This window comes from Hippoglossus hippoglossus, chromosome 4, assembly GCF_009819705.1.
Source record: "Hippoglossus hippoglossus isolate fHipHip1 chromosome 4, fHipHip1.pri, whole genome shotgun sequence".
NCBI classification, from domain to species: domain Eukaryota; kingdom Metazoa; phylum Chordata; class Actinopteri; order Pleuronectiformes; family Pleuronectidae; genus Hippoglossus; species Hippoglossus hippoglossus.
Genome location: NC_047154.1, coordinates 18,990,479 through 19,016,783, shown reverse-complemented (window position 1 = coordinate 19,016,783; position 26,305 = coordinate 18,990,479). Strand labels below are relative to the sequence as shown.

Genomic DNA, 26,305 nt, shown 5'->3' with positions numbered 1-26,305 from the left:
CTCCAAATGTGCAAGATGGCAGCGTTGGTATCCTGGATATTTGGGCTTCATTTCTTGATAGTGGGAGGAATAGGAGACATGTCGTCCATCTTTATATACAGTTTGTGTCAAGACTGGATTTGAAAAAGCTTGTTAGTCAAATCTCAGAAAGTCAATTTGCAGAGGAACAACACTTAATTTAAATTTTGAGGTACTTTTACTGAGTGTTTCCACTTTATGCTAGTTTATACTTATAGTCATTTAAGTCTGGATTCAGTCATAAAAGTTTTTTTTTAACATCACGGTGTCCCATTCTTTTCTGTTTCAAGTTGCAGTTGTTGTAAAAATAGGTTATATGTCTTTTATCTTTATAAACATTTAATTTTTACACTTTCTACTTTTATGAAAGCCTGAATATTGTTTTCATCGTGGGTTTAAAGTTTCTAAGAGAATGTTTGGGCTGAAGGTCGGCACTTGTGATTCTTTTTATTTTTGTACATAACAGCCCTGAACATTTTCAAAAAACTTACCTTGAGGTAAACGTAGATTTGAGTTTGCTTGGTAGAAAGTTAAAAGTTACTGAAAAACTTTCTTTGAGATGGTCTATGTTCCTTTAATAAAAATATAAAAGCTGCTTTGCTACAACACAATACCCAAATACATACTTCTGAAGCTAAAGTATATCTAAATAACAGATTTTAAACATTTATTTATTCACAAAAGTTGATGTCATTAAAAAAAGAAAATGAAAAACCACGCAAGATGCAAATTTTCTCTTGATTTTATTCAAAGATATGAATTTGTCTTTGTCGCAATGTAAAAAGCAGCAATGTTCTTTCACATAATGCTTTATTCATATTTGAATTTCTGAGTCAATTTAATTTGTATTTAGTTTTTCTTTAATAAAACAAGGTTTGGTTTGGACTAGAATGAAACCACTGACACCTGCTAACACAACTACTGATGTGGTGCGAAGAGAGGCCGTCCTACACACAGGGATCAGCGCACAGTGTCGGGCACAGATGTTCACAGACACTTACATAAATGGGTCTAAAATGTCCAGGTTGGGTTGAAGTGTGAAACAGTTGCTGTGGTATTTACAGAGTCCTCATGCCATGTAAAATGCAGAAAGCACCATTTTTTGCTCTAACAGGAAGGGCCTCATCAAACTGCCCCTTTCCCCAGAAAGGAATGGGATGTCCCCATCATGTGGCGGCCGCAAGGGCGAGTCCGATGCAGTTTCATCGGTGTAACGCGACGTTCCTACTCGGCTTTCTTGGCCTTCCTCTTGCGAGCGCCCTCGCTCAGCTCCTCCTTGGATTTGATAGGTGAGGCGGCGGCGGCGGGGGCGTGGTGGTGGTCCTCCTCAGAGCCGCCCAGAGGGGAGCCGAACAGCAGGTGGCAGACCCAGGACTCGATGAGGGCGAAGGGGGAGCCGTGGGAGTGTCGGGCGGTCATCACCACCTGGAGGAGGAGAGAGAGGGTTGGAAAGGTTCAGCTCAGCTCAGTGAAAACATCATAAAAGAATTTCCTGATGAAATAACTCTGATGATCTCAGGGAGGCTGTAGTTAAAGATGCCCATGAGTTGCATCATGGGAATCATAGGATTGAGATTTTGATGCTTGACCATAGACATAGATATAAAGCTATAACGTAAAGTCTTCTCATGAGTGAATCCAAAGCATCTTTATCGCCCCCCTGGTGGTTGGCTGCAGTATAGTTCATAAATCCCTCCTCCTTCATGTTAGTGGATGGGACATTAGGTCAAAGTCAAAGTACTCGTCAGATAAGTTTCTACACCACGATCATTACTGCACAGACTGTGGCTCTAAATGGCGGCAAGATGGCTGCGTTCAAGATATTTTGGCTATTTATTTCTATTTAGCATTTTACTGTAACTGTAGTATCGGTTATATTCTCCTCCTTAATGTGTTTTTTATTCAATTTAATGCTGAATTTCATATGATATTGTCTCCTGTTTCTTATATATCTTGTAGTCTGAATTTCCTCACTTTCCTTAAAATGTGACGCACTAGAGTTCAACGAGGCCACAGGAAAGTAGCAGAAAAATGCACATAACATGTCTTGCATCAGAATTTCAGGCAGTCGACAAAACGCACCTTGCTCGTGGCCATGAAGACGGTGAAGGCGAGGATGAGGATGCTCTTGGACACGGGCAGCCATTGAGCCTCCTGCATGGTGAAGAGGATCGCTCCGTACAGACTGGCTTTGGTCGGGCTGCGGAGACGGAAAAGACAAACTGTCAGCGACACATCTGTTCATCATATTCACCACAAGTGGAATCACAGATGGAGCGCAGGGTAAAAAGCTCCTCCACTGGTTTTAAGCACATTTATATTTATGGGGTTAAGTTCATTATCTCTCTCAACCAACAGTAAGTGTTTATGACACAGTATGAAAGCCATGTAATAAAGTTAGAAATACTTTTTAACACAATAAAAACTCCTTTTGGGGGGGGGGGGGACATTTTCATACAGAGGACCTCTTTTGGATGATGCTACTAGGGGGCGCCAACATCAAGAAATACGACATACAGTAGCTCCTTCACCAAACTTGTGTGATTCCAACACGTCAACTGCAGTTTGTGTTTGACTGTGATCATATTTATCATATTTACTGGTTTGTTCTGTCTCGGGTTTTGAGTTTGTTCTGTCTCGGGTTTTGATGACGTGCTGTACGAGGCAGTGATGAACGGACAGCATTCGAACATCACACATTCAAACAGACTCACAATGACATGCTGAGGATCTCGTTGGTCTCGGGCCTCCACACTCCACGCAGCAGCTGCTCGAAATTGGAAATGAGAGCGACTCCCGACCCTGAGAAGATAAAAATAGACAGTGTAAAAAACTTGGTCGCCTGCAGGGCCTTCCTGTTGTCTGTGGCCATTTCTGTTTCATGGGATAGTTTCACATTGAGGAAGAAAAGGGGGAAATAGGATTTACAGTAGGTGAGTAACATGAGACCTGATAAGAGGACTGGACCTCGCAGGCACAGAACCGAGCTCTAATTTAAATTGTGAGGATTAATGATTCAACATGTAAACACAGGCTGGGGATGTGTGAACCTGATTTGAGGCCCTGGGGGCAAAAATGAGCAGCTGGGACCATAATAATCCCTCAAATCTTTGTTAGGCTGATTTGTGCTGAGTGTCTGTGTTGACTTTCTCCACCTTTGAACATTATCTGGTTCCAGGTTGTGATTAAACACAACATTTGATTAACTGGGTGAGGCACAACGATTAGATTAGATTTTTGACCTTGCAGGGCCTCAATGTTAAAGAGTATTATACCTTTGTTGTTATGAGAATTTCAAAATCCAAAACACTTAAATACACTGAAATATGCTGCATAGGATTCTGCCAACATTGTAACACAAACTGTTGTGCTCTCCTGTATGAACACAAGTCGTGAGACACTGACCTTTGACGTATCCGACAATGACCATGATGAAGAAGCCGTGGTGGTAGGCGTGGTGGGCGTGGTGAACGCCGGCGGCAATCTTACGGGTGCGGACGACTTCCTTCAGGGCGACCAACACCAGCTTGACGGGCAGGAAGGCCACACATTTATAGAAGAGGTTCAGTGGGCAGTAGAAGACCAGGTACCTGTGTTTGGATATGACAGAGAGAAGATAAGATATCAGGGAAAGATTTCACCACTATAATTAAGATTTAGCTTTGATGATAACACATGTTCTGAATGTTTTCTAAGTTCTGTGGAAATCCATTTTGTAAGTTTTTGTTATCTTGCTGACAAACAAATTGACAGCAGCTAAAACAGAGCCTCCTAGGTGGAGGTAATGACCCCGAGTCACCTGGATTTAAGAAACTCTGAGTCTTTAAGAGATTCATGTTGAGGAGGACGTCCCTGCTCTGACAGCTTTAACAAATGTTCCCCTATCGAGGAATCACAAACAGTCTGAGAAACAGATGGACATCATGGCAGCTTCCAAAAGGGAAGCATAATCTTTTTGACCGTCCCCTGGTGGCCGGTTGCAGTATAGGTCATAAACCCCATCTCCTCCATGTTAGCAGATGGAACATAAGCCAAACTAAAAAGTCAAAGTACACGTCTTTTCACACTGATGTTTGTCCAACTGTTCATTTTCCTGTTGCGTTTGGTTTTAATCAGTTATTGGAGAGATTTCATTCTTTTCCCGTGAACTCAGAGAACTCCTGATTGTGGATAATGGCGATGGATTGTGGATCATGGTGGCATCTGATTGTGGACTATGATATTTTAAACTTTTACACACTTTTCCATTATGTTACAAACTGTTTGTTCTAATCAATGTTATAAAAACTGCTCAGTTCCACTTCTGTCTTGGGAGAGGGATCCTTCACATTTGGCTCTCTCTGAGATTTCTATGTTTTTATGTCAGAACTAAATGTACAGTCACAATCAACCAATTATCAGTCAAATTATTTTTTTGGAATGGAATCACCTCCATACAATGACTAGCAGTGGACAATTTTAAAAACGTACACAATCTTATAAGTTTAATGAAAAAAAATGGATTTAAAAGTAGCAGATTTGTGACCGTGTGCGACTTTGAAACTGAATCTCTCCTCCCCTCATGAAGGGTGAAGACACTTTGAGGATTCTCTCACCAGACAGATGAGGCCAGCAGGATGTGGCTGTTGTATTGGAAATAGTCGACGGGGCTGCTCCCGAGCATGATGTCGGCCAGGATGTAACTACCAAAGCAGTAGAGCATGGCACAGAGCCAGGAGGCCACGGGACTCCTGCGGGAAACCTCCACCGAGCCTGAAACACAGAGGAGCAGCTGTCAGGGAGCGTCTTAACAATTAAAACGCTTTTCTTTCTTCCTATCATGTCTTTTCTTAAAATTAAAATCACTCAATAGATAGATATTTCCATATACAGACTTTCCTTCAATTCCTTCTCCGCTGTGACCGGGGAAAATAGTTCTGTTATTTATTTTTGTCCTTTTTTGGGGGAAATTACAAGCATCAGATATAAAATTTTAAATGTTTCTTCTTGAAGCTCAGAACTGTTGGCGATGACCTTCTCAAGTCAATATCTGTGGATCCCTTGTGTGTTTGTCTGCTGTATCTTCGTCCACACCCTGTCCACCATGTCTGTGCACGCCCTGATAATGTGTCTCTTTATCATAATCTAATATTGACTCAGGAGTCGTTTAAATGCAAAGTATACGATTTAAAGAATGTGTGTTTAAATGAGAAAAGTCTTTCCAGTGTTACAGCATTGTGGGAGACGCTCAGTGAATCGAGATGCGAGCGCAGATCTCCGACAACAGGTGGGCGAGGGTGTCGTGGTGTGAGCGGCTCTCGGTTTAAGGGCAATCCGATCCTGAGAAATGTGGCCCTATAAATAAAACCCGCTCAACTGCTTCTCCTGCCTTGCAACTGTCTTGACCTCTGACCCCCACACTTGTCTCTCTCCTTCTCCCCTCCGTCACCGCGGATCCCAAAACTCATTCATGTGCTCCTCTGATATGTGGCGAGTGTGTGAACTACTCCGACATGTGGGGGGGGGGATGAATGGTGATTCTTCCAAATGTTGGCAGCTAGTTCATTTGACTGTGAAATATTCTGATGTGAAGTCGTTCGGTTACAGTCATGAAGTCGAGTTTGGGCACAGACACAGACTGCAGCTCAGCCTGAAGTCCAATGATATAATGGATTTAACTCTAAAACACACGTTAATGCCTTCAACTTCGAATCCTGGTTTTGCAGGGATGGTTCTTTTTGGTGTTTGCATGTTCGCCTCATTTCTGGGAGAGTTTTCCTCAGGTGCTTCGTCCCACAGTCAAAGCACATGCAGATTGGAGTTAGGTTAACTTGAGACTCCAAATTGTCGTTAGGTGTGAATGTGAGTGTGAATTGCTGTTTGCCTCATATGTCGACTCTAAGATACACTGGCGCCCTGTCCAGGGTTGACCCTGCCTCTCGCCAAATGACAGCTGGGATTGGCTCCAGCTCCCCTCCCCCCCACGCGACCCTCAAAACGATAAGTGTTATAGATGGATGGATTGACAAAAAACGAATATGTTATCAGGACAATCACCTTAACCTCTATACTACGGAACATCTGCTTTTTTTAACACCTGTAAAACTTGAAGTAAACTAATTTAAAAGTTGATCTCAGCTTTACACTCACTACACAAATACTTTGATACAGAAGTCCTTACTGACACATGTTGATGCATTTTTACGAGTGAGCTGAGTGAAGTGAAATTCTCACAGTTTTAAAGCATCAGATTTGTGCTTAAAACTGAATTTGAATGAAGTGTTGCTTCTTTCTAACTCGACACCAGTCTTCCAATCGACGGTGACTCGAGTGACATCACTTAGGACGAATCAGCCAATTTCATGCAGCTTCCTTGAACTTCAAACTAAAACTTTTCTCACATATGAAGAAGTTCAGCCGGAGACCTGTGAACAGACTGGTGAGTATCTGACTCTGTGAGCTCGATGAGATTGAAGCGATAGTTCATTCAAAGGAAAAAAGTCATCTGTTTTCTATTTCCTGTGTTTGTAAATAAACACACAGGAAGTTCCACATCATAGTAAATCCCCAACAAACTATTATGGTTAATGTAGATTTTTCACATCCATTAATTTCCTTTTAGTTTCCTGAAGCCAAATAATGAAGAGGAGGGGCGCGAACGTTCATTCACCTTCCTGGACGCTCCTGTACTTTCCTCTCTGCAAGTGGCTTGAGCATCATTGCAGAGGAAGATGGGGGTGATAATTACATAAAGATGAATTTTGTTTTCCAGCATCCCGGTTGTCTAAGTATGAAACATGTGAATCATGTTGTACAATATGTAAACTTCCAGTAAAGGTTGTGAGCTTTGGTTCACATTCTACACACACTCTCCCCCCAAGGGACAATAAGGTCACGCTGTGCTACTTGCTCAACAACTGAATTCATGTTTAACACTAAATAACACACTCGGCCCAAATGTAGCCTCCTGCAGCATGAGGTGTCTCGGAGGCCCACTGACACCGGCTATTTCAGGATCTTCTATTTATTGCCCCAAGTCGCTGGTATGCACAGGCCTTCTCTCGGGTTTCAGCCTCCTTACGGCGGTCAACGTCAATTCAGAGGAGCTAAATCTTGGAAAAATATCCAACTTGACCCAAAGCTGAGTGGTTTTAATCTACTCCAGTGGTTTCCCACAGAGTAAATGAGGTCAGGCTGCAGCAGACACACACACACACACACAGTCACCTCACAGCAAGTGAAGCAGAGAGCTGTGGTGCTCCGGCTTATGCAGGTCATGCTTTATAAGGATATAGGGCAACTGTAGAGATAACAGCAGAAAGCCCATATTGGGATATAAGAGCCCGGAGTGTTTATATCACAGAAGAATGTCAGAAATGAACGTTAAAACTGACAGAAGTATTATAACATTATTATTCAATTTATTCTACAAACACTAGATTGTTTAAATTCCAGTTATTACTTATATATTAATATTTGTATTTATACTAGAAATATGTTATTTTAGCTGTGTTTTCTTTTACTTTAAATAGTTGTAAATACACAGAAGTCCGGTGAGTGTGAAGCTTGTACAGACGCTGCACCTCTGTATTACCTTATAGAAACAGGTTTATCGTGTTAATCTTTAATTCAAACACCTTTAACTTGATCAGCAAACAGAAAAGAAACTCACCTGGCTCATACTTGAGGTACAGGATGGACACGATGTAATAAGCGACATCAAAAACAGGAAACATTCCCATTTTGGAGAACGCTTGGGCTAAGTCGTCCAAATTGAGAACTGACAGCACCTCCATGTTGAGTCTCTGACAACGATCCTTGTTTTTTAATGTCTTTGTTTAATTCTATTTGTTATTCCAAGCGCGCACTCTGAATCGGAAGCCCCCCCTAACCCGGTCCACCGACTCTCCACCAAGCCCACCGAGGTCTCGACAGTGAAAGCCTGTGACACTGAAGCCCACCTATTAATACCGCTCATCTCCACAGCATCTTCATCTTCATCTTCATCATCTTCATCATCATCATCAGCAGCAGCAGCTCCGTGCCAGCTGCTGTGGAGGGGAGGTCCACATGCCAGCTGCTTGAGAATTACACTGACAAACCAATTGCTCTTTCTCCTGCCTTCCTCTTCGTCCTCCTCATCCTCCTCATTGTTGCATCACAGGGACGTTTGTCCGCAGCCCTGGAGACACAACACGTCGAGACGAGCCTCGCGTCCACGTTCACTTACGACTGTTTCACTCGTTCATGAAAAAAATCACAATTAAACATCCATAAATCCGGATCAGCTCCTGCACCGAGGCGGACTCGCATGCAGCCAAGTGCCCGAGTCTAATCCCCCGCAGCTCCGCAACGTTTGCTGATGTCACCGCTTGTTTACATTCTCACAGACCGCGTAGAAAGGCTGTAGTGAAACGTGCAGTGCTCCTCAAACGCCTCGTATATTTATTATATGTTTTTATTTAATTGTTTTAATATTGTTTTTTTTTTTTAATCGTTTTTCATTCCTAAGGAGATTAATAAAAACAGCAGCCACCTTTTCCACCACCAGGGGGCACCAAAGTCACGAAACCTAACCAGCTATTATTATAATTTTTTTTATTTTTGTTATTATTATTATTTAACCCAATTGTCTCATTCAATTTTGACAACATTTCCTAAATAACATAAACATATTGTATTGCGGGTGATTTGTAGTCTTCTGTCACGTTTGGTCTTTTTTAAGCGTTTATTTGTTCCTTTATAACTGATTTTTAGTTAGTTTTTATGCACATTGAACGTTATTTTTTTTACTTGGGTGTGTTTTTATTTGTGAAGCACTTTATAACAATGTCGTAAGAAGTACTGCATAAATATATCATTATCATACATAAATATAATTAATTAGACTTTGCTTGTCAGTCTGTTCTACTTCCCCCTGAATGTGTTTTCATCTTTCGATGGATTTTGTAAACTTGCTTCATTCTTCACTGGTTCTGTTTAAGGTGCTTTATACTGATGCTGGACTTTCAGGGTGAAGTATTGTACTTTCTACACAGCTACTTTAGTTACTCAATAGATTAAGCTTTTCCATACATACCATGTGATTATCTTAGGAAATATTGATCATTATATTCCCAGCAGTGTTTGAAATAGTTACTAGTCTCATGTAGTTTCTTCTTGATGTCTACATATGAAATTTTGTTGTTGTTATATTTCTTGGCTGATGGTGGCGCTCGTTGCTGTTTTTGTTCTCGACCTCCTGACAAGTCAAACTGAGGGCAGCAAAAACCCTGAGTCAAGTCTAGTCGGTACACTGGAACCTCAATGGTCACATTCCTGGTGACGTAGCCGAATGCGGAAGTGAGGCGTCTCTGTGATGTGACGAGAAACAAGATGATCGCGAATCTGTTGATATTCGGGTAAATGATTCAATGTCTGACGGATTTTAACACGGAAACAGTTCTTTTATTAAACCGTCTTCTTCTCTGTGTGTGTTACTGTCCACTGTGGCGTCAGTAAGATGGCGGTGTGACAAGCTAACTAGCTCCGTTGCTAATGCCAGCTCAGCAGCTAGCGTTAGCCCCGCAGGTAAACAAGCTCCCCTGTAGACACCGTGTCTCTCTGTGCTCCACAGGACCTTACTGGTGAATGCAGGGGCCGTGCTGAACTTCAAACTGTGAGTGGTCACGTCCCTGACACAAGTCTGACTCAGCATCTAGTCTAAACACAGTTAAATTACTGGAAAGAACGACCCACAGACACCTACCTGTCAAATGCTCAATGATAATCACTCAAAATGTGATCAAAGAAAAGATCAAGGTTGTACAAAAATATTCTTTCAGTATCATTCAGGATAAATAAAGTTATAGTATTTATTTTGTCATCATTAGAAGCTCAACAAAAGAATTAAATACATAAAGTTGAAGAGAAGAAAATACAAAATAAGCAAAGGGTATTGAGGTTATGATATGAATGTGTTGAGGCGTGTCAAAGCCACTTTCAGTCGATTTTCTCAATCTTCATAATGTCAGTTATATTACTGTAAATAAAACCAAGCTTTAAATATTTATATATTTAAGGGATGGCCCTATTTATTATTATCCCACCCACTCTTTATAAAAAGGTGTCGTGCTGCTTTAAACTGCATTTACCATTTGGCGAGATGCTCTGATGCAGGTGAAGTGAGGGTTACATGCCACAGACAGAAGATGAAGCAATAGCAACAAAATCAGAAATGTCAAGACAATGTATAACCACCGCAGAGCAACAGGAAACAGCACAACATAAATACAGTAATACAGCATCAGAATCTATTACTCAAACAACAAGAATCAAGCATTATTGACTCAATCAGACACAAAGACAAGAAATAATCAACAAGGCAAATGAAATAACAATCATAATGTAAATGTTAAACAATGCTTAAAGGCGTAGTTACACGTCAGTAAAATTGTAATGTCCGACCTGTAACTCATAGAGGTGCAGAGAAAATGAAACTGGGGGAGTTTGACTGTCCATGTTTTACAGCAAAAGGAAGGAGGCCCAGGGATTTGGAGATGACTCCAGAGCGCCAACAACAGGTGTGTATGAGTGTTACAGAGAGATAGAATCACAATTAAGAAAGACACTAGTATGTAAAAGCTTGGCCATTTAAAAATGATTGGTATCTTCTTCAGGCGACAACATCAGAGAGTTCCTGCTCAGCCTGCGATACTTTCGGATCTTCATCGCTCTCTGGAACATCTTCATCATGTTCTGCATGATAGTGTGAGTAAGATGCTGGGAGCCCACTGCTGCCCATGTACTTAAAATGAGTTAGTATTGGATGTAAAGGTGAATTTGCTGCTCTGTAACTTTCACTCACGCAATGTTTTTAAAGGTGTCTGTTTTTACAATGGTGGTAATAATCTATATTTTGTACATTATTGGCAAAATCACTTAAAAAATCAAAACCAACAATAAATAGATACTTAATAGATGCCCCAAATATGTATTGTCTTGTAACTGTTCCAAAGAGCTCCATTGTTGTTTAAAAACAATCAACCCATAATAGATTTTATTGATCTTTTTAGTAGGATCCTAATTAGCTAATGTCGAGCATAGGATTTTTTGGTCACAGCTTTCAAGTAAGAATGTGAATATCAACCATCTTGTGATATCTTGTTTGAATTAGTTATTATGTTATTCATAATATTTCTTCCTTCATCCTGTCTCAACTCTGCTCCAGTTTATTTTCTACATTTTAAAAATACTTAGAAAGTCCCAGAAATGTGCTGTGAACTTGTTCCTCATCTAACTGGTTGACTGTCTTCAATCCTCACAGATTATTTGGATCATGATCGACATTTGCAGGGACCAGAATCCGGAATCCTTCTGGGTTTTTCAAGATGGATGCTCTAAATTACTTCTTTATAGAACCTTTCTGTTACTTTGGCCCTTTTAAACTATAAGTCTACTCTATTTTCTTTACCACCTCTAATTCAAAAACTACTTCTGGTGTCGCTGTACAGGAATTTATTAATCACTGTATTTATTTTGTCTGATAGAGGTTTTCACATTTTTACTTTTCTGTAAACTGTGACTCTATGAATAGCCCTGCCCTCTGCTGGACATGTGTTGTCATGTGCCCTCGAGCTTCTGTACAGAAAATGGGATGTTTTCTTCAGCATTGCCAATATAAAAAAAAAAAGATCACCTGGGTTGTAAACGATGCACAGCCTTTGTTAACAGGATAGAATTGTTTTTTCTGTGGCTTTTTAGCTGACTGTCATCATTTAAGGACCTTGTTCTGTCCTAAAGCCTCTCAAACTTACCATGGTCCCTTTTCCTGTGTGCATATATGATAAGATGTATAAACAACTCAAAATTCATCTGTTGTTATGTGCAGCCTCTCAGATAGAAACTGTCATTTCCTGTGGTCTGGGACACCTGGGCTGTAAGTAAATGAATATGCACTTTGATGTAAATGTGTCCTTGTTCTCTTTCCAATAAAAATACAATTTTCTTATCCAGTGTCTGTTAAATGACTGACTATACTGACCTTACAATGAATGATGCATTAAATATGTTTGATAGATAGATAGACAGATAGATAGATAGATAGATAGATAGATAGATAGACAACATGGGGTAAAAAAAATGACCCCTATCCATTTCCTGTTATTTCATGCATGGCTGGGTGTTTCTCTGCTGTATTGTTTTATAGCTTATTTATAGACCAAGAATTGCCTCCTCATTTTCCTCATCCTGTTCTTCATGCAGCATCTTTATGACCATTACACCGTAAGTCTGAAATGATTGCGACCAGCCATACTAACACTCTGGATGAAGAAATTCAATAACATATTTTTTAAATGCGCGTCAATCAGTCTACTAAGTACATACTGTTATTTTTCGAGATTTATTTAGTTGATCTAGTTATGCTTAGCTAGCCAGAAAAGAAGCTAGTGCGCTAACAGCTAGTTAGTATTGTACATATTTCTCTTTCTCACTCGTAATGGATTGTAAAATAAGACTCACATGCATCAGGTGTTCAAAAGCAGCTGCAGAATGGAAGGTGTTCCATGGTGAATACATTCTGTATACAAATACAAAACCTATGTTTGTTTATAAATTAAGAAAGGGAAAAGGAAAATAATGATTTGTGGTAATCAAAAAACAGATATTTAATGAATACTTCGAATATTAAAAGATAAAATACATTTATTTAGAACATGGAGCAAAGAAACACTCATGCATGAAACAACACAGGTAATGAATACGGGTCATTTTTGACTCATGTGCATTTGAAGGATACTGGTACAAAAATGATTTTTATTCGTAAGGATTTGTGATGATCAAAAACAAGTTAATTGGGGAAAATACCTGAAATACTGAATGATGAAGATATAGAAAATAAAAACTGAGCCAGGTCCCTTTTGACCCATGTTGTGAATCAAAGGGTTAAATTCCCATTCAATTCGACGCAGTGACGTCGAGGCCGCCGACGCAGGATCCAGCGGCTGACGCAGGGTCGACGTCTCCGGCAGAGACGCCTCCTCGAAACAACAGTCGTCCAGCTACGACCTGTTTCTCTTCTCGTTCTGGTATGAAACCTCGCGCAGAGCTCGGCCTTTGGGTTTTGTGACCGCTCGCACCTTAGCTAAGATTCGGCGCTCGTCGATTTGGGAACATTTGGTTTGTTGACTGTTGAAACGGTCCAGTTCACCAGGCTAACAGCGACTAGCTAAAGGCTAACCAGCTGCACGCAACAAGCAGAGGCGCTGCTGATGCTGTTGTTTCTGAGAATGAAGGCTAGGCTACATTCACCTGCTAGTTCAGCCTGTGTTGTTCATCAGTTAGCTAGCCCACCCATTTGAACCGATGCTAAGTAATGGAAGTTATACACTAGCTTGCGTTTCCTTCGTTCATGTGTACGAAATGAATGTCAGGTTGTTTCTATATATTTCTGTTCAGTTTCAGTTTGTGGTGCACATTAACCACAGTGTGAACACTGCACGTTGAGCCACCAGAGATATTATGTCTACATGTGTGAGAAACACTAAAAGAAAGGAGAAAAGCGAACACCATCTGTCTCACATAATGGTTCAGCTCATATTCTATCAATCCGTTGGTTTTTTTATTGTGATTGTTGGAATTTAAAGTGTCCACATTCGTGAATAAATGCCACTCACGCCTCTTGCAGAGCCTCAGGGGACAACTTCAAATTATTAAAGATTTAAGTGAATATCAAAACAGATTATTTTTCTGCCGAATCATCACTCAGCTTATTGTCTCAGCTCAAGTTGAATAATGACATTTAAGCCTGGCCCGTATCACCATGCATAAGTCTTGAAATATCTCTTGCCAGTGATACGTGACTCACACTTGTCTGCTTGTGTCTCTCGCAGCCGAAGAGCAACTGCTGGGATGCCAAAGAAGTTCCAGGGCGAGAACTCCAAGGCGGTCACAGCCAGAGCCCGAAAGGCCGAGGCCAAGGCGGTGGAAGACGCCCGCAAGAAGAAGGAGGAGGAGGACTCCCTGTGGCAGGAAACTGACAAACATGTGCTCAAGAAGGGGCAGAGAAAGGTGAGCTGTCACTCCAACCGGCTCCCCCTGGGTAGCCTGCTCAGAGAGGAAGAAAGAAACACGACAGAAATGTTGTCATATTTGAAAACAGCTTTTAGTGCGGGGCAGGAATCCTGTCTTACCTTTTTCACACATAAATCCACAGGTCTGAAGTCTAGATGGGATTAAGTCTTAACTTTCCCCTGCTGGTTTTTGTATTAGCAGCTAATTACAGAACAGCACAAACAAACAGAGAGAAAATATAGAACACATTCCCTTTTCTTTGATCAGCATTTAAGACCGAAATGTATTTAGTAATCTTAAATATCTTTATGTACCTAGTGTACAAAATGACAGTGGATGCGTTTAAGTAAAGCTACATTGATTTCAGAGAGAGACAGACAAAAAATATGTTCCCAGACAGGCTGAGCTTGACCTCGACTTAACTCTGCGTCTTGTTAGGTGCACACAGACGCTTCACAAACCATAATGGACTCACTTCTTTGGGAACTTAACTTGGGATTTATTTGAATGTCTCTTTGTCAAGCACACAATATACTATGCTGTAAGTGTTTTGTTGTGAGTCATTGTTCTGTGGCTAACCGACTTATTAAGATGAGCAAATGCACAACTTCTGCCATCTTTAAAAGATCCACATACAGCCTTTATATCTAATAGTTTTAAAGAACCATCAATAATGAGGTATTTTAGATGTCTGATCCAATATTTTTGGTCTGTAAGAATATAAAATCATCCTGCTTTTCCAGGATGACAAGGAGAAGAAGAGGATGGAACTCCTGGAGAGGAAAAAAGAAAACCAGCGCCTTCTGGATGAAGAGTTCGCCACGATTAAAGGCAAATCAAATGAGGTTGCAGGTGTAGGAAAAGTGACCCGGGCCCAGATCGAGGAGACGCTTCAGAATGAGCAGCAGCAGCAAGAGGAGCTCCAACCGAAAGGTAAAGATCGGGTTGTCAAGATGAGTCAGGATCTGATAAAATCAGAAAGCAGTGGCTGAAACCCCAAAGTGGGTTTTGTTTAACTATGACACCACCTTTTTCATGTTTCAAATGATTGTTTCCTACAGAAAAGAGCCACCTGGAGACTCCACTGGAGGAGAACGTGAACATAATTATCCCTGAAAAAGGAGCAGTGGAAGCCAGATCAATAGAAGATGCCATCGCTGTGCTGAGGTACATTTACAGTTTGCTCTGTGTGACACCCTGTTGTCCTAGTAATCTCTGCGATGCTGATTTTAATTGACAGCAAATGTGACTTGTGAATGTTAACGATTCATTGTTATTCATTCTGTCTGCTTCGTCCTCTAGCACGGGGCCTGAGGACCTGGACCGCCACCCGGAGCGGAGGATGAAAGCAGCATTTCTTGCCTATGAGGAGGAGAACATGCCTCTCCTAAAAAAGGAGAACCCCAACATGAGATTGTCGCAGCTGAAGCAGCAGCTGAAGAAGGAATGGATGAAGTCACCAGAGAACCCCTTGAACCAGCGCTTTTCCTCATACAACTCAAAGTGATAACACTCCTTCCATCATGACGCCATTTGAAAACTGTGCACTGTGGAGACTTTAATTGGAAAAATCAAATAATTTCATCCTTAAATTAACGTGGCCACGACCTGCTCAGAAACAATATCTCCAGTACCAGAGGACACACCTCCAAGGAGAGGCTCACCCCTCCAGCCCATCAACGTCACAACTAATCATCATGTCCGTGCACGTGGCCTCTAATTTTGAATGTGCGCATCTAATAAATTTAATGACATCTCCTTTTTTTTTTTTTTTTTAGCACTTCTTTGAAAGTGGGGAATTCGATGTTTTGAGAGTAACTTATTAAAGTTGACCGCTCGACCATCAGTCATGTCTTGCGATCTTTCTTATTTGGAGACACAGGCGAGTAGAAGATGATGGAGTTCAAACTTTGATTCATTCACGGAGAAAGTCGACAATACTCATCAGCCTACAACAAAGTAGGCTTCCTGGTCAATTTAAGACAGGACATTAACTGTTAGATCAATTAGAGATAAAACAATTTCTACTGTCAGGTCCATCCACCAGGTGACTGTTATGAAATTTGCTTGTTCTGTGAGTCCTGACTGTGGAGTTGGTGCAACGCTGTAGGTAAAGGCTGAAGTTATGTGTTGACACAAGAGTGTTTTACTCACAGCCTTGTACAATGCTGATATAATACTGCTGATGCTCCCCCTCCAGTATTTGAAGGCTCTGTACTCTGATGAGCCATGAGCACAATTTGACACTGAAGAGGAAATTATATGAGGAAGACATTGGAATCAAATCGTGTCAGAGCCTCAGTGTGTCTAGTTTGGCGAGTTTATTTGTACAGCACATTCCAATTGAATGTGCTTTATATAAAAGGCGTCATGACAAAGTGTAAAAGCAACATAAGACAAAACAGAAAAGGAAGCATTGAAAAAGTTACATAGAGCATAACAAATAAATACATAAATAAATGAGTGAAAACAACAATGCAGTGTAAGAAATGGGTAATTATTTGATTTAATAAAAGGCTGTGGCAAACAGGAAGTCCCCAGCATTGACTAAAAAGAAGTTGCAGTGGAACATTGCGTCTCCATGTTTAGTTTTGAAAGTAGACCTGTTCCTGACGACCTGAGGGGTCTGGATGGTTCATAACGTAGCAGGAGATCAGAAATATGTTTGGGCTCTAAACCATTCAGTGCTTTATAAACCAACAGCAGGATTTTGAAGTCAATTCTTCAGGGAGCCAGTGTAAGGATCTCACAACTGGAGTGAAATGATCCACTCTTGGTGTTAGTGACGACTCCAGCAGCTTTATTTTGAATTAGCTGCAACTTTTTGATCGATATTTTTTTCCAGAGACCTTCTAAAGACACAAATACTATGGTCAAGTCGGCAGAAGACGAATGAATGGACAAGTTTTTCCAAATCCTGCTGAGACATAAGTTCTTTTATCCTCGACATGTTCTTAAGGTGGTAAAAATGTGACTTTGCAATGGTGTTAATGTGGCTGTTAATGTTACGGCCTGCGTCCACGACTACACCAAGATTTCTATCTTGGTTTGTGTTTTTTAACTTTACAGACTTATAATCGCTCTTCCTCGTCTCCAAAAACAATTACTTCAGTTTTATTTTTATTTAACTGTAGAAAATTTAGTAGAAGCTGAACCTTGGCTAATTTGTAACCCATCTGCACCAACAAGAAAGAAGAAGAAAACAAGGAATGGCATGTGCTCTAAACAGATTTTTATTGGTAAAGTTATTGTGTCAATGAGACTTTAAAGGTTTTGACATTACTAAAATGACCAAGATATATTTCCTCAAATAAAAAACCTCCATCTTGTACAGGAGGAAACTGGCCTCTCTTATCAACGGCTCCAGACTCTTTGGCCTCTCGCCAGCTATGTTAGTGTCCTCTCAAATTCTGGTGGGCTGGTGAAATTAAAATGTGAACATTTCTGAAAACACTTGTGATCGAACAATCAGAATTGTGCTGCCTTGTTATTAATCACAAATCTGTTTATAAAATGACCGATATTATCATGAGATGTCTCTGGTAGTTACACAACAATTCAACTTAAATCCAGCTTATCGTAACAAGATTTACTTATCTGGGACGTACTTCCTGATATTTTTATTTTTTATTTTATTGTGGCTAGTGGCTCTGTTGGTCACAAAGCTTTTCTCCAGCGCAGCAACATTCATATACTGAGCTGCTGAGGCAGCAAACTGCTTTGTAGGTTTGTCTGATGCCAGGTGGAGAGACGGCAAACACAATAACAGGGCTGCAACCGCATGACTACAAGTACATAAACAAATAACTATTGACAGGTTTTCAATTATTAAAAAATGCAAAAAAAAGGAACTGGAAAATAAAAACAGAACATGATTTTTGAGTCACTATTATTTTATTGGAAAGTGGTGTATGTGGTGTATTTCATATTCAGAGGCATCAGATCTGTTTTGTATTTGTAGGTTACAGGTCTACATAACCCAAAAACAATCTAAATTTAGAAAATCTGAGGGGAGTGTTGTTTAGCGTTCTTATAAATTTGCTGCTGCTGATGTGTTTGTTAGATTTCGAGGACACGAGACAAGCCCTCTGCTCACTGGCTTGATTCATTTGGGGCAGATTTATAAATGGACACTTTTGTCCATCCAGGCTCTTGTGGCGGAGGAGATAAGAGACCCTGTGAAGACCTTTGAAATACGGAGCTTTAATGACAACTTCAACTGACCTTTTACTTTCCATTTTGCATTAAAGAAACCAGTTCCCTTTCTCTTTCCCTAGCAACCAATCAGTCCACTCCCACTTTATAGGGATTTCTTTGAGCTCATGTACGTGTGATGTTGCGCCTGAACATCACACGTATTCCGGTCTGATGTTACAAGGCTTTTTTTGTCTTTCTGCATCCTAACCCGTTGCCGCTCCTCTAGCCCTCCCACTCTCTGTCCATTTGCATGTCCACCCTTTACCAGGCCAGCTGCTGCTGCCCTTTTCTTTCTTCATGATGAATTCTAATCATCACTTTCAAAGGAAAGCGTCTCCAAGGCTCCTTTATCAACTGCCCGTACTGGGAGGAGGGAGGCAACTGTCCGACACCCACTCAGGCTGCTCCTCTCACCACTTCTGATCTGCAGACCGGGAGCACTTCCTATTTGTAACCTGCCTCTTTGAGTTTGGAGGAAGCAAGATATGGAAGAAGAAGGTAATGATCACCAGTGGGGATTTTGTTGATGTATTATTTCTATTTATTTTTAGGACAAATTCATGAGGGAAAAATATAAGTTTATATAATTTGAATTGCAGTTAAAGGGCTATAAATAGGGTAACCACCATTTTGATAGATTTGCTGTCCTAAAAAAAATTCACCTATGACAAATTTGATATTCAAGTTAATATGCAAGTTAAGACAAACTATTACAATGGTCAACCTGTTGTCTTTGTGTATTTATATTTTCTTAGGGCTCATTTTCTATGTGGATGGTGACAATTAACCAACATTTCAGGCAGAACTTTAGAAACCAAACATACAGTGTAGATCACATAGTGTTAGTCCTCATGGTCGTCACGTTAGGTTCATATTTTTTAGGAAAATAAAAAGGATAAACATATATATTTTTTAAAGTGACAATTTTGTAGGATTTGTTAATATGGGTGTATCTGTGGATATATACAATTTTAAAATATCTATATATTCTTCTTAGAATATATGTATATGTAAAATATAGGCTATATTATATGAAATAGCATCATCGGTTAAAATTTGTAATCTTTTTTTTCTCTCAAAAGAAACAAGACACATAAAAGTAGAACACAGATTTACACCCTCCGTGGTGAAAGATTAAAAATGTAGCACATTGATACAGATTAATCCCAAATTAAGTATTTCCTGTTATTCCTCTGAATAATGTGTGGAACTGATCTGTATAATTTTCAGAGGCTTTCTGATTTTCCATGCACAGTAGACTAACATATGAGCATTTGACAGAATGTTTCTCATTCAGAAACAGCTAAACACACAATCTGAGGCTCAGAAATTCATTGCTTTTATATCAGTGATGATTGTGCCATGATTAAATACTCAACTGTGTGAATTATTACATTCATAATTAGATTTAATTAACCTTTTTCCAACAATGTTTCATGGTGAGCAAAAGCCATTAAGGAGGCCAAAGACAGGAAATAGAGATAATACACTTTATTTCTAAAGGAAAATAACATTTATATTTTGTTTCTTCTAAATACATTTTTTTTCATTTTTAAAGGTCATCACAGTTAAGGAAAAAACCTAAATGAATGTATAATATGTTCATGTTGTTAAAGTGTGACATCCTTATTTAAATATATGATTGATTTTCATTATTGTGTCCTGCACATTATGTATTCAGTCTAAATCAGGCTTACAAGACAACATGATGAGAAACAGAAATGGTACATGAAAGAAAGATGTATTTTCTTTTTTCTTCTTTCTCTTTCCAGTGTCATGAAACATGATCTGCTTGTGATCTCATTTCAGCTCTGCGCTGATGCCATGAGGTTGATTCTGGTTAAACCAACCAACGCAACGCGGCGCCTCGACTCGACAGGTGAAGTCTTCCCCAACGGGGACCATGAGCATTGCGCCTCGGGCGGTCCGCCCCCTCCGACAAGAACCCCTGAGCACGATCAGTACTCTGGAACCCCAGTCGAGGCATCTTCATCCCCACAGGAGACAAGTCTGTGCTGCGTAGCACCTTCACCCCATGAAAAATCAAATGGAATCAATCAAGTTTCAAACCAGATGTCGCCGCTGAAAACTCGGAACCTAACCTTATCCCAGCTGAGCGATCAGGAGTGGCTGCTGCTTTGTGGCCAGGTCAGCAGCGTAGGAGATGATTCGCCCTCGGCAGAGAGAGGAGGAACCAGCGGGGGCCATCCAAACCACAACGACAGATGTGGATGTTCCTGTCCTGACGCACACCAGCATCCACAGACTTTTCAACCGGCATCATCACTTGGCACAGTGCAGGACTGTCCCTCCAGAGTCTCAAGTAAGAGAAGACTTTCATGCTCACCACATACCCAGTCTTTCTCTCAGAGCAGCCAAGGTTCAACCTCATGCCAGGTTTTACCACAGCAAACCAACCAAACGGATCTTTTCAAACCTGCAACAAACCAACCGCATGACAATTTCATGCCTCAGTGCAGTGACCATGACGGTCAGAAGGAGCTTTCGCAGCGGCAGCACCCTTGCAATCATTTCAAACTCAAGGACAGCAGCCAAGCAACCTGCCCCAATTTGTTCAACATTCCTCTAAACTCAGTTGAGTGTGCTGAGTCGAATCAGATACTTCACCAGCGGCCTCAGCCAGCCGTCACTGCAGACCTCAACTGGAGAGAGATCTTTGGTAAAGAACCACTTTTGGTTCAACAGCGTCAAAATCGAGACTCACGTGGCTCCATGACTGGTGATCAGGCCTGCAAATCACCTGGGGATCCTTCGATCATCCTCAAGTGTCGTCACCTCCCTTACAACCTCCTGACCAGTACAGCACGCATGAAGAGGTCATCCACTCCAGACAAAAGTGTCCAGTCCTTCTCCATCAGCCAGTACAGTTCACTTGAGAACCAGGATTTAGTCGAGGAGAGAGCTAAACAGGGACAAAGTCAGGTACATGTACTTCTCTTAATCGTGTATTTTCTTTTTGTGCAGTCCTGTTTCTCTCATTTACTCTGTTTAAGGTTTTTACCCAGGTACATTGTACGATTGATGACATTCCCTGTGCTGTCTCTTACTTTCAGACATCCTCTGAACTCCTCGGTGGGTCCAAAGTCTCCCTCTCTAAACATTCACCCCTGCCAGCGGACAACTTAGAAACCAGTGGCTCAGTTAACGGGGATGCAGTGCGACCGCTGAGCAGCTACGGCGCTCTGAGATCCAGTCTCGCAGATCTTCCCTCGGGCCAACAGCCTCTTCAGCTTCTTAACAGTGCCATCCTCGAGGACGCCTTCTCCAAAGTCCTCAGAGAAGACTCCAGTAAGGCCAACAGCGACAACCTGAGCAGGGAGGAGGGCAGCGCACCACAGAAGAGGACCAAGGACCTGAGCTACCGGCTGGGCCAAAGGAGAACTCTCTTTGGGAAGCGTAAACAACTGAGTGACTACGCGTTGGTCTTTGGGATGTTGGGCATTATCGTCATGGTGATCGAGACAGAGCTTTCCAGGGGATTTTACAGCAAGGTTCGTCCTCTTCAGACTTACGACCTCTGCCAAGGAGGTTATACTTACACCCCTGTCCGTTTGTTTGTTTGTTTGTTTGAAAGCAAGATTACGCAAAAACTTCTTGATGGATGAACACGAAACTTGGTAGCAGGATGGAGTATCGGTCATGGAAGGATGATTTAAATTTGGGGGCAGATTCAAGATTAATTTTTTTAGATCACTTTCTTTAACATTACGAGATAGTGCTTATTTATTTTTTTTCACTGATTTCCCAGTGAATAATTAATGGAGCTTGATTAATACAACAAACCTATTTAGGGGACTTATATCTATGAGTGTGTAGAATTTTGTGCAGCTTGATTAAATTAAAGTGGACTGTGCCATTCTAGTTTACGAAGTGTCATCAATTTAATAAATACAGATTCATTGTACTTTCTGACACCATTCAGCAATGCAGCCAAGAAAAGGGAATGCTCATGAAATTGATGTCAACAATAATTTAATGTCATCAAGTGTGTCATTAGAATTAGTGGCTTTTAGATGGAAGAAATTCCCTCCTTTACCACTGTTAATTTGCTCTGGTCACTTGTGTAGTTGTAATGTTTCTGTTTCCATTATTTGCAGGAATCCATATACTCATATGTCATGAAAGGCCTAATCAGTCTTTCTACTGCTATTCTCCTTGGACTCATTGTGATGTACCATGCGAGGGAAATCCAGGTAAATACTATGAATGAATGAATAATAAAGACCATTCAGTTTGGCTACATGTGGTATTTTTGTTTTGATTGGTAAACCTGACTATCTGAGAGTGGAAGCTAATTGTGTCACAACACAACCCATGTTAGCAAGAACTTTAGTCACAGTCTGTTTTATTTGGGTTTTAAATTGTCATCACAGAACAGAATTTTTTTCAAATTTATTTTATATTGCGAAATAGGACATTTCCTTGATTTCCTTGAATAATTCTTGAATCTTGATGAAATAAAACAAGCATGTCTAGGAATATTTATTTATGATATGTGTGTGAAATTGGATGCAGATACAAATATAAATCTGGTTTAGTTAATTTAGTCTAGCGTTCATAAATGTATCAACCATATGAATAAAACATTGAAATGAAAACTACAGTTCAAATATAACAGTTTATTATTGGTAATTGACATCAATTTATTATATACAGTTTATATCTACTATATTATGTCACTCTTCTGTTCTTTTCTCTACAGCTCTTCATGGTGGACAACGGGGCAGACGATTGGAGGATAGCTATAACCTTTGAGCGGGTTCTCATTGTCATGTTGGAGCTTCTGGTCTGTGCCATCCATCCAATCCCGGGCCGGTATATGTTCACCTGGACGGCTCGACTGGCCGTCAGTTACACGGCATCAGTAGCCGATGCTGACGTGGACATCCTCCTCTCCGTGCCCATGTTCCTGCGCCTCTACCTGATAGGCCGGGTCATGCTGCTCCACAGCAAACTGTTCACGGACGCCACCTCCCGCAGCATCGGGGCCCTCAACAAGATCAGCTTCGACACTCGTTTTGTGATGAAGACCCTGATGACCATTTGCCCCGGCACAGTGCTGCTGGTGTTCAGTGTGACCTGTTGGATCATTGCAGCGTGGACCGTGCGGCTGTGTGAGAGGTATCAGCAAACAAATTCTGAACTTCTCACATCTTCCTTCATCCCTTTTAGTAACTACTTGCATTAGTAAAGTATCATTAAAAGGTTTATTGAAGTCCAGTCAACCTTGTTTTTAACTGTTTCCTGTTGAATGCTTTCAATTTCTCATCTATAATTTGTAAAGTAAAGTTTGCCCTTGACATCCCAGCCTCAGTGTTCACCCCCAGTTTCCATGTCTTTTCAGGTATCATGATGCACAGGAGGTAACTAGTACCTTTCTTGGAGCAATGTGGCTGATCTCCATCACCTTCCTGTCCATCGGCTACGGAGACATGGTCCCTCACACCTACTGTGGAAAAGGTGTTTGCCTATTAACAGGAATTATGGTGAGACTCATACAGTACAACAAGACATGTAGCAGAAGGTAAACCTTTTGAAACAAAAACAGTATACCAACCAAAAAGCAATATTTCATCTATGAGTGAAGCAACATTTTGTATCATTTGCTAACTTAGTCATGTAATTTGTACAAAACTGATGAAAATCACATGCAGGTAGAATCACAGGGCGGTCAGTAACGGTTCCATGTTTAAATTATTTCTGCTGACAGCAACTATAAGTCAACATATTGAATTATAATTTAAAGTACTTTAAAGTAATGCCGCTGTCACTAACCACTGCTCTCCTTCTCAGGGAGCGGGCTGTACTGCTTTAGTTGTTGCTGTTGTTGCGAGGAAGTCCGAACTCACCAGAGCCGAAAAGCACGTCCATAATTTCATGATGGACACTCAACTCTACAAAAAGGTTACTTCACGATCAGAGATGCAAATTTGTTGTACGTTATTCATAATATTATTAGTAAAGCTGAGCCTGAACAGACTGGGCATGTTTAGGTTTTGTATAGTTTATCTCTCAGAGCTTTACAGTGGAACCTGCATTTATGTCAAGATTTTACCCTAAAAAAGAATGTTTATTTTCTTCATTCAAGTTCTGTAAATTTGGTTGTAATTTTATTATTATTTATAAATTATTTATAATAACGTTAAACTGAAAAACAACAAACCTTAATTACATTTCTTCATCATTAGGGTTTGATAACAGCTTGTTAGGAATCATTGCCAATTTTTTGGGTATTGGATTAATGTTTTACTCTTTTCATTGGTCAGGCTCTATACAGTTTGCAGTACAGGACCCAAACGTTACTTCGTGTAAATGCTGCTATATTGGCTTGTAAAAGCTTCTCCTTCTCTGCTGTTTCATTTGTGTGTTTTTTCCTCCCCAGATAAAAAACACAGCAGCCAACGTGTTGAGGGAGACGTGGCTCATCTACAAAAACACTAAGCTGGTGAAGAAGATCGATCACGCCAGAGTACGCCACCATCAGCGAAAATTCCTGCAAGCCATCCACCAGTAGGAATAAGTTGAAATAACTTGTAGAAATTGTGCATGTTACGTCAATTTGCTAAATATTAAATTGTTACAACAAAATTTCTGCATTTATTTTACTTGGCAAGAAAGTGACCGTGTTTCTGATTTTCTTTTTTACCGTAGACTGCGAAGAGTCAAAATGGAGCAAAGGAAATTAACTGACCAGGCCAATACAGTCGCTGACCTTGCCAAGGTCTGTATGTGTGGTTTCTTTCACATTTTTCAAAAATGGTCAAAGGAGAAACTGAGTCAGCTAATAGTAATCATTCCTAATCATCGAGCTCAAACTGGGAGACCAACCCTCACATCTGGGAAAAATCCCTTTGCTCAACCGAAGGAAAGAAACTAAAACCTGTACTTTACCTTCCATGACATCTCGAAATGTCTGCAGTGAAAAATGCCTCTTCAGGGATCACAAGTGGAAAGAAATGTGCATGTCACGTGATGTATAGTTTCATTTTGGTATGGAAGCATTAAGAGTCCACAGCTCTGCAAATGAATAAGTAAGTAAGATAAGTAATCATGATTTTACTGATAAAGAATTAAATGTATTTTATCATCACAATCTAATACACTGAGTGACTCTGTGATGCCTTCTTCAAAGTGACCTCAAGGTCAGATATGTGACCTGTCCTCCCTGCTGCCTTCAGACTCAGAACATGATGTATGATCTGGTGTCGGAGCTGCAGCATCGGAGCGAGGAGCTGGACGGGAGGATCGTAGCTCTGGAGGCGAAACTTGACTCCATCCTCCTCAGCGTGCAGTCGCTGCCGATCGTGCTTTCTCAAGCAATAACAAAGCTACAGAGGGATTTCCTGGACAACTTGGCTTGTCGTGTCCACTTCCTGTCGTCCTCCCTGAGCTCTGAGTGCTGTCCTGTGCCTGCCAGGCAGCTCTGTCCGGGATCCACCCCTCCAGAGACACCGTACAGCCAATAGACCTCGACATCCTTTTGTTGTGCTGGGATGAATTTCCACAACCAACATTCAGCATTGGGAGTTACAGCTATAGAGTCAAGTCTGGAGGAAGGGATGGACATCATTTCTTAGTGTCCTCTGCTCCAAGTTGTTGGTTCAGGAACCAGGTTTCCTCCTGTTTGTGAGCAAATTGTGAGCAATTTTCATGGAGCTCATGAAAAACACTTTTACAAATGCATATATAAAACATGAACAAATATTCATTATTGATTGATTTACAGACAACCCCTACACCTTAAAACAGTTTGCCTGAAGGTGAAACATCCATTTAACACAATCCATTCATTTTCTCCCATCCCTTATATTAGACTTTTGTTAGACTGTGTTCCACTACTTTTAATAAATGTTATTGTATAGGCCTGTCTATATATCTCAGTGGTATCATCAGTCTTTAAGTTGTAAACATGAAAATGTTCTAAAGAATAGAAAAACTTTAATACAAATATTTATTCATCTTTATTCTTTTGAGAACCATTTTTACAGTATAGTTCTGAAACCTTGATTCGTGTCATTGGCCGTAGCCAACACAACAT

At 40.6% G+C, this 26,305-nt stretch overlaps 4 protein-coding genes across 6 annotated transcripts; 3 read left to right on the top strand and 1 right to left on the bottom strand.

Annotated features, from left to right (window-relative positions):
- Positions 1 to 746: 746 nt before the first annotated feature.
- Positions 747 to 8,332, bottom strand: tmem38a (transmembrane protein 38A). The gene is made up of 6 exons (XM_034582170.1): positions 7,670 to 8,332; positions 4,614 to 4,770; positions 3,424 to 3,608; positions 2,733 to 2,820; positions 2,101 to 2,218; positions 747 to 1,443 (listed from the first exon to the last, which is right to left on the bottom strand). The coding sequence occupies exons 1-6, from the start codon at positions 7,791 to 7,793 to the stop codon at positions 1,243 to 1,245; spliced, it is 873 nt and encodes a 290-aa protein (XP_034438061.1). The 5' UTR covers positions 7,794 to 8,332; the 3' UTR covers positions 747 to 1,242.
- Positions 8,333 to 9,245: 913 nt separating this feature from the next.
- smim7 (small integral membrane protein 7) lies at positions 9,246 to 15,895 on the top strand. Of its 3 annotated transcripts, XM_034582172.1 has the most exons (6): positions 9,250 to 9,398; positions 9,614 to 9,655; positions 13,869 to 14,046; positions 14,793 to 14,982; positions 15,111 to 15,216; positions 15,352 to 15,895. In XM_034582172.1, the coding sequence occupies exons 1-6, from the start codon at positions 9,373 to 9,375 to the stop codon at positions 15,554 to 15,556; spliced, it is 747 nt and encodes a 248-aa protein (XP_034438063.1). In that variant the 5' UTR covers positions 9,250 to 9,372; the 3' UTR covers positions 15,557 to 15,895. The 3 variants fall into 3 exon arrangements, with proteins under 3 accessions (XP_034438065.1, XP_034438063.1, XP_034438064.1); XM_034582174.1 differs by lacking the exons at positions 13,869 to 14,046; positions 14,793 to 14,982; positions 15,111 to 15,216; positions 15,352 to 15,895 and adding exons at positions 10,507 to 10,559; positions 10,656 to 10,746; positions 11,303 to 11,986 and having other exon boundaries at positions 9,246 to 9,398; XM_034582173.1 differs by lacking the exons at positions 9,250 to 9,398; positions 9,614 to 9,655 and adding an exon at positions 12,937 to 13,064.
- A 2,233-nt stretch (positions 15,896 to 18,128) lies between these two features.
- LOC117760573 lies at positions 18,129 to 21,667 on the top strand. The gene is made up of 4 exons (XM_034583696.1): positions 18,129 to 18,744; positions 20,056 to 21,189; positions 21,321 to 21,555; positions 21,663 to 21,667. The coding sequence occupies exons 2-4, from the start codon at positions 20,071 to 20,073 to the stop codon at positions 21,665 to 21,667; spliced, it is 1,359 nt and encodes a 452-aa protein (XP_034439587.1). The 5' UTR covers positions 18,129 to 18,744; positions 20,056 to 20,070.
- LOC117759787 (small conductance calcium-activated potassium channel protein 2-like) lies at positions 21,178 to 25,917 on the top strand. Its single transcript, XM_034582169.1, has 9 exons — positions 21,178 to 21,189; positions 21,321 to 21,758; positions 22,365 to 22,460; positions 22,970 to 23,388; positions 23,612 to 23,753; positions 24,061 to 24,171; positions 24,650 to 24,777; positions 24,919 to 24,988; positions 25,410 to 25,917. The coding sequence occupies exons 2-9, from the start codon at positions 21,699 to 21,701 to the stop codon at positions 25,731 to 25,733; spliced, it is 1,350 nt and encodes a 449-aa protein (XP_034438060.1). The 5' UTR covers positions 21,178 to 21,189; positions 21,321 to 21,698; the 3' UTR covers positions 25,734 to 25,917.
- The last annotated feature ends 388 nt before the right edge of the window (positions 25,918 to 26,305 follow it).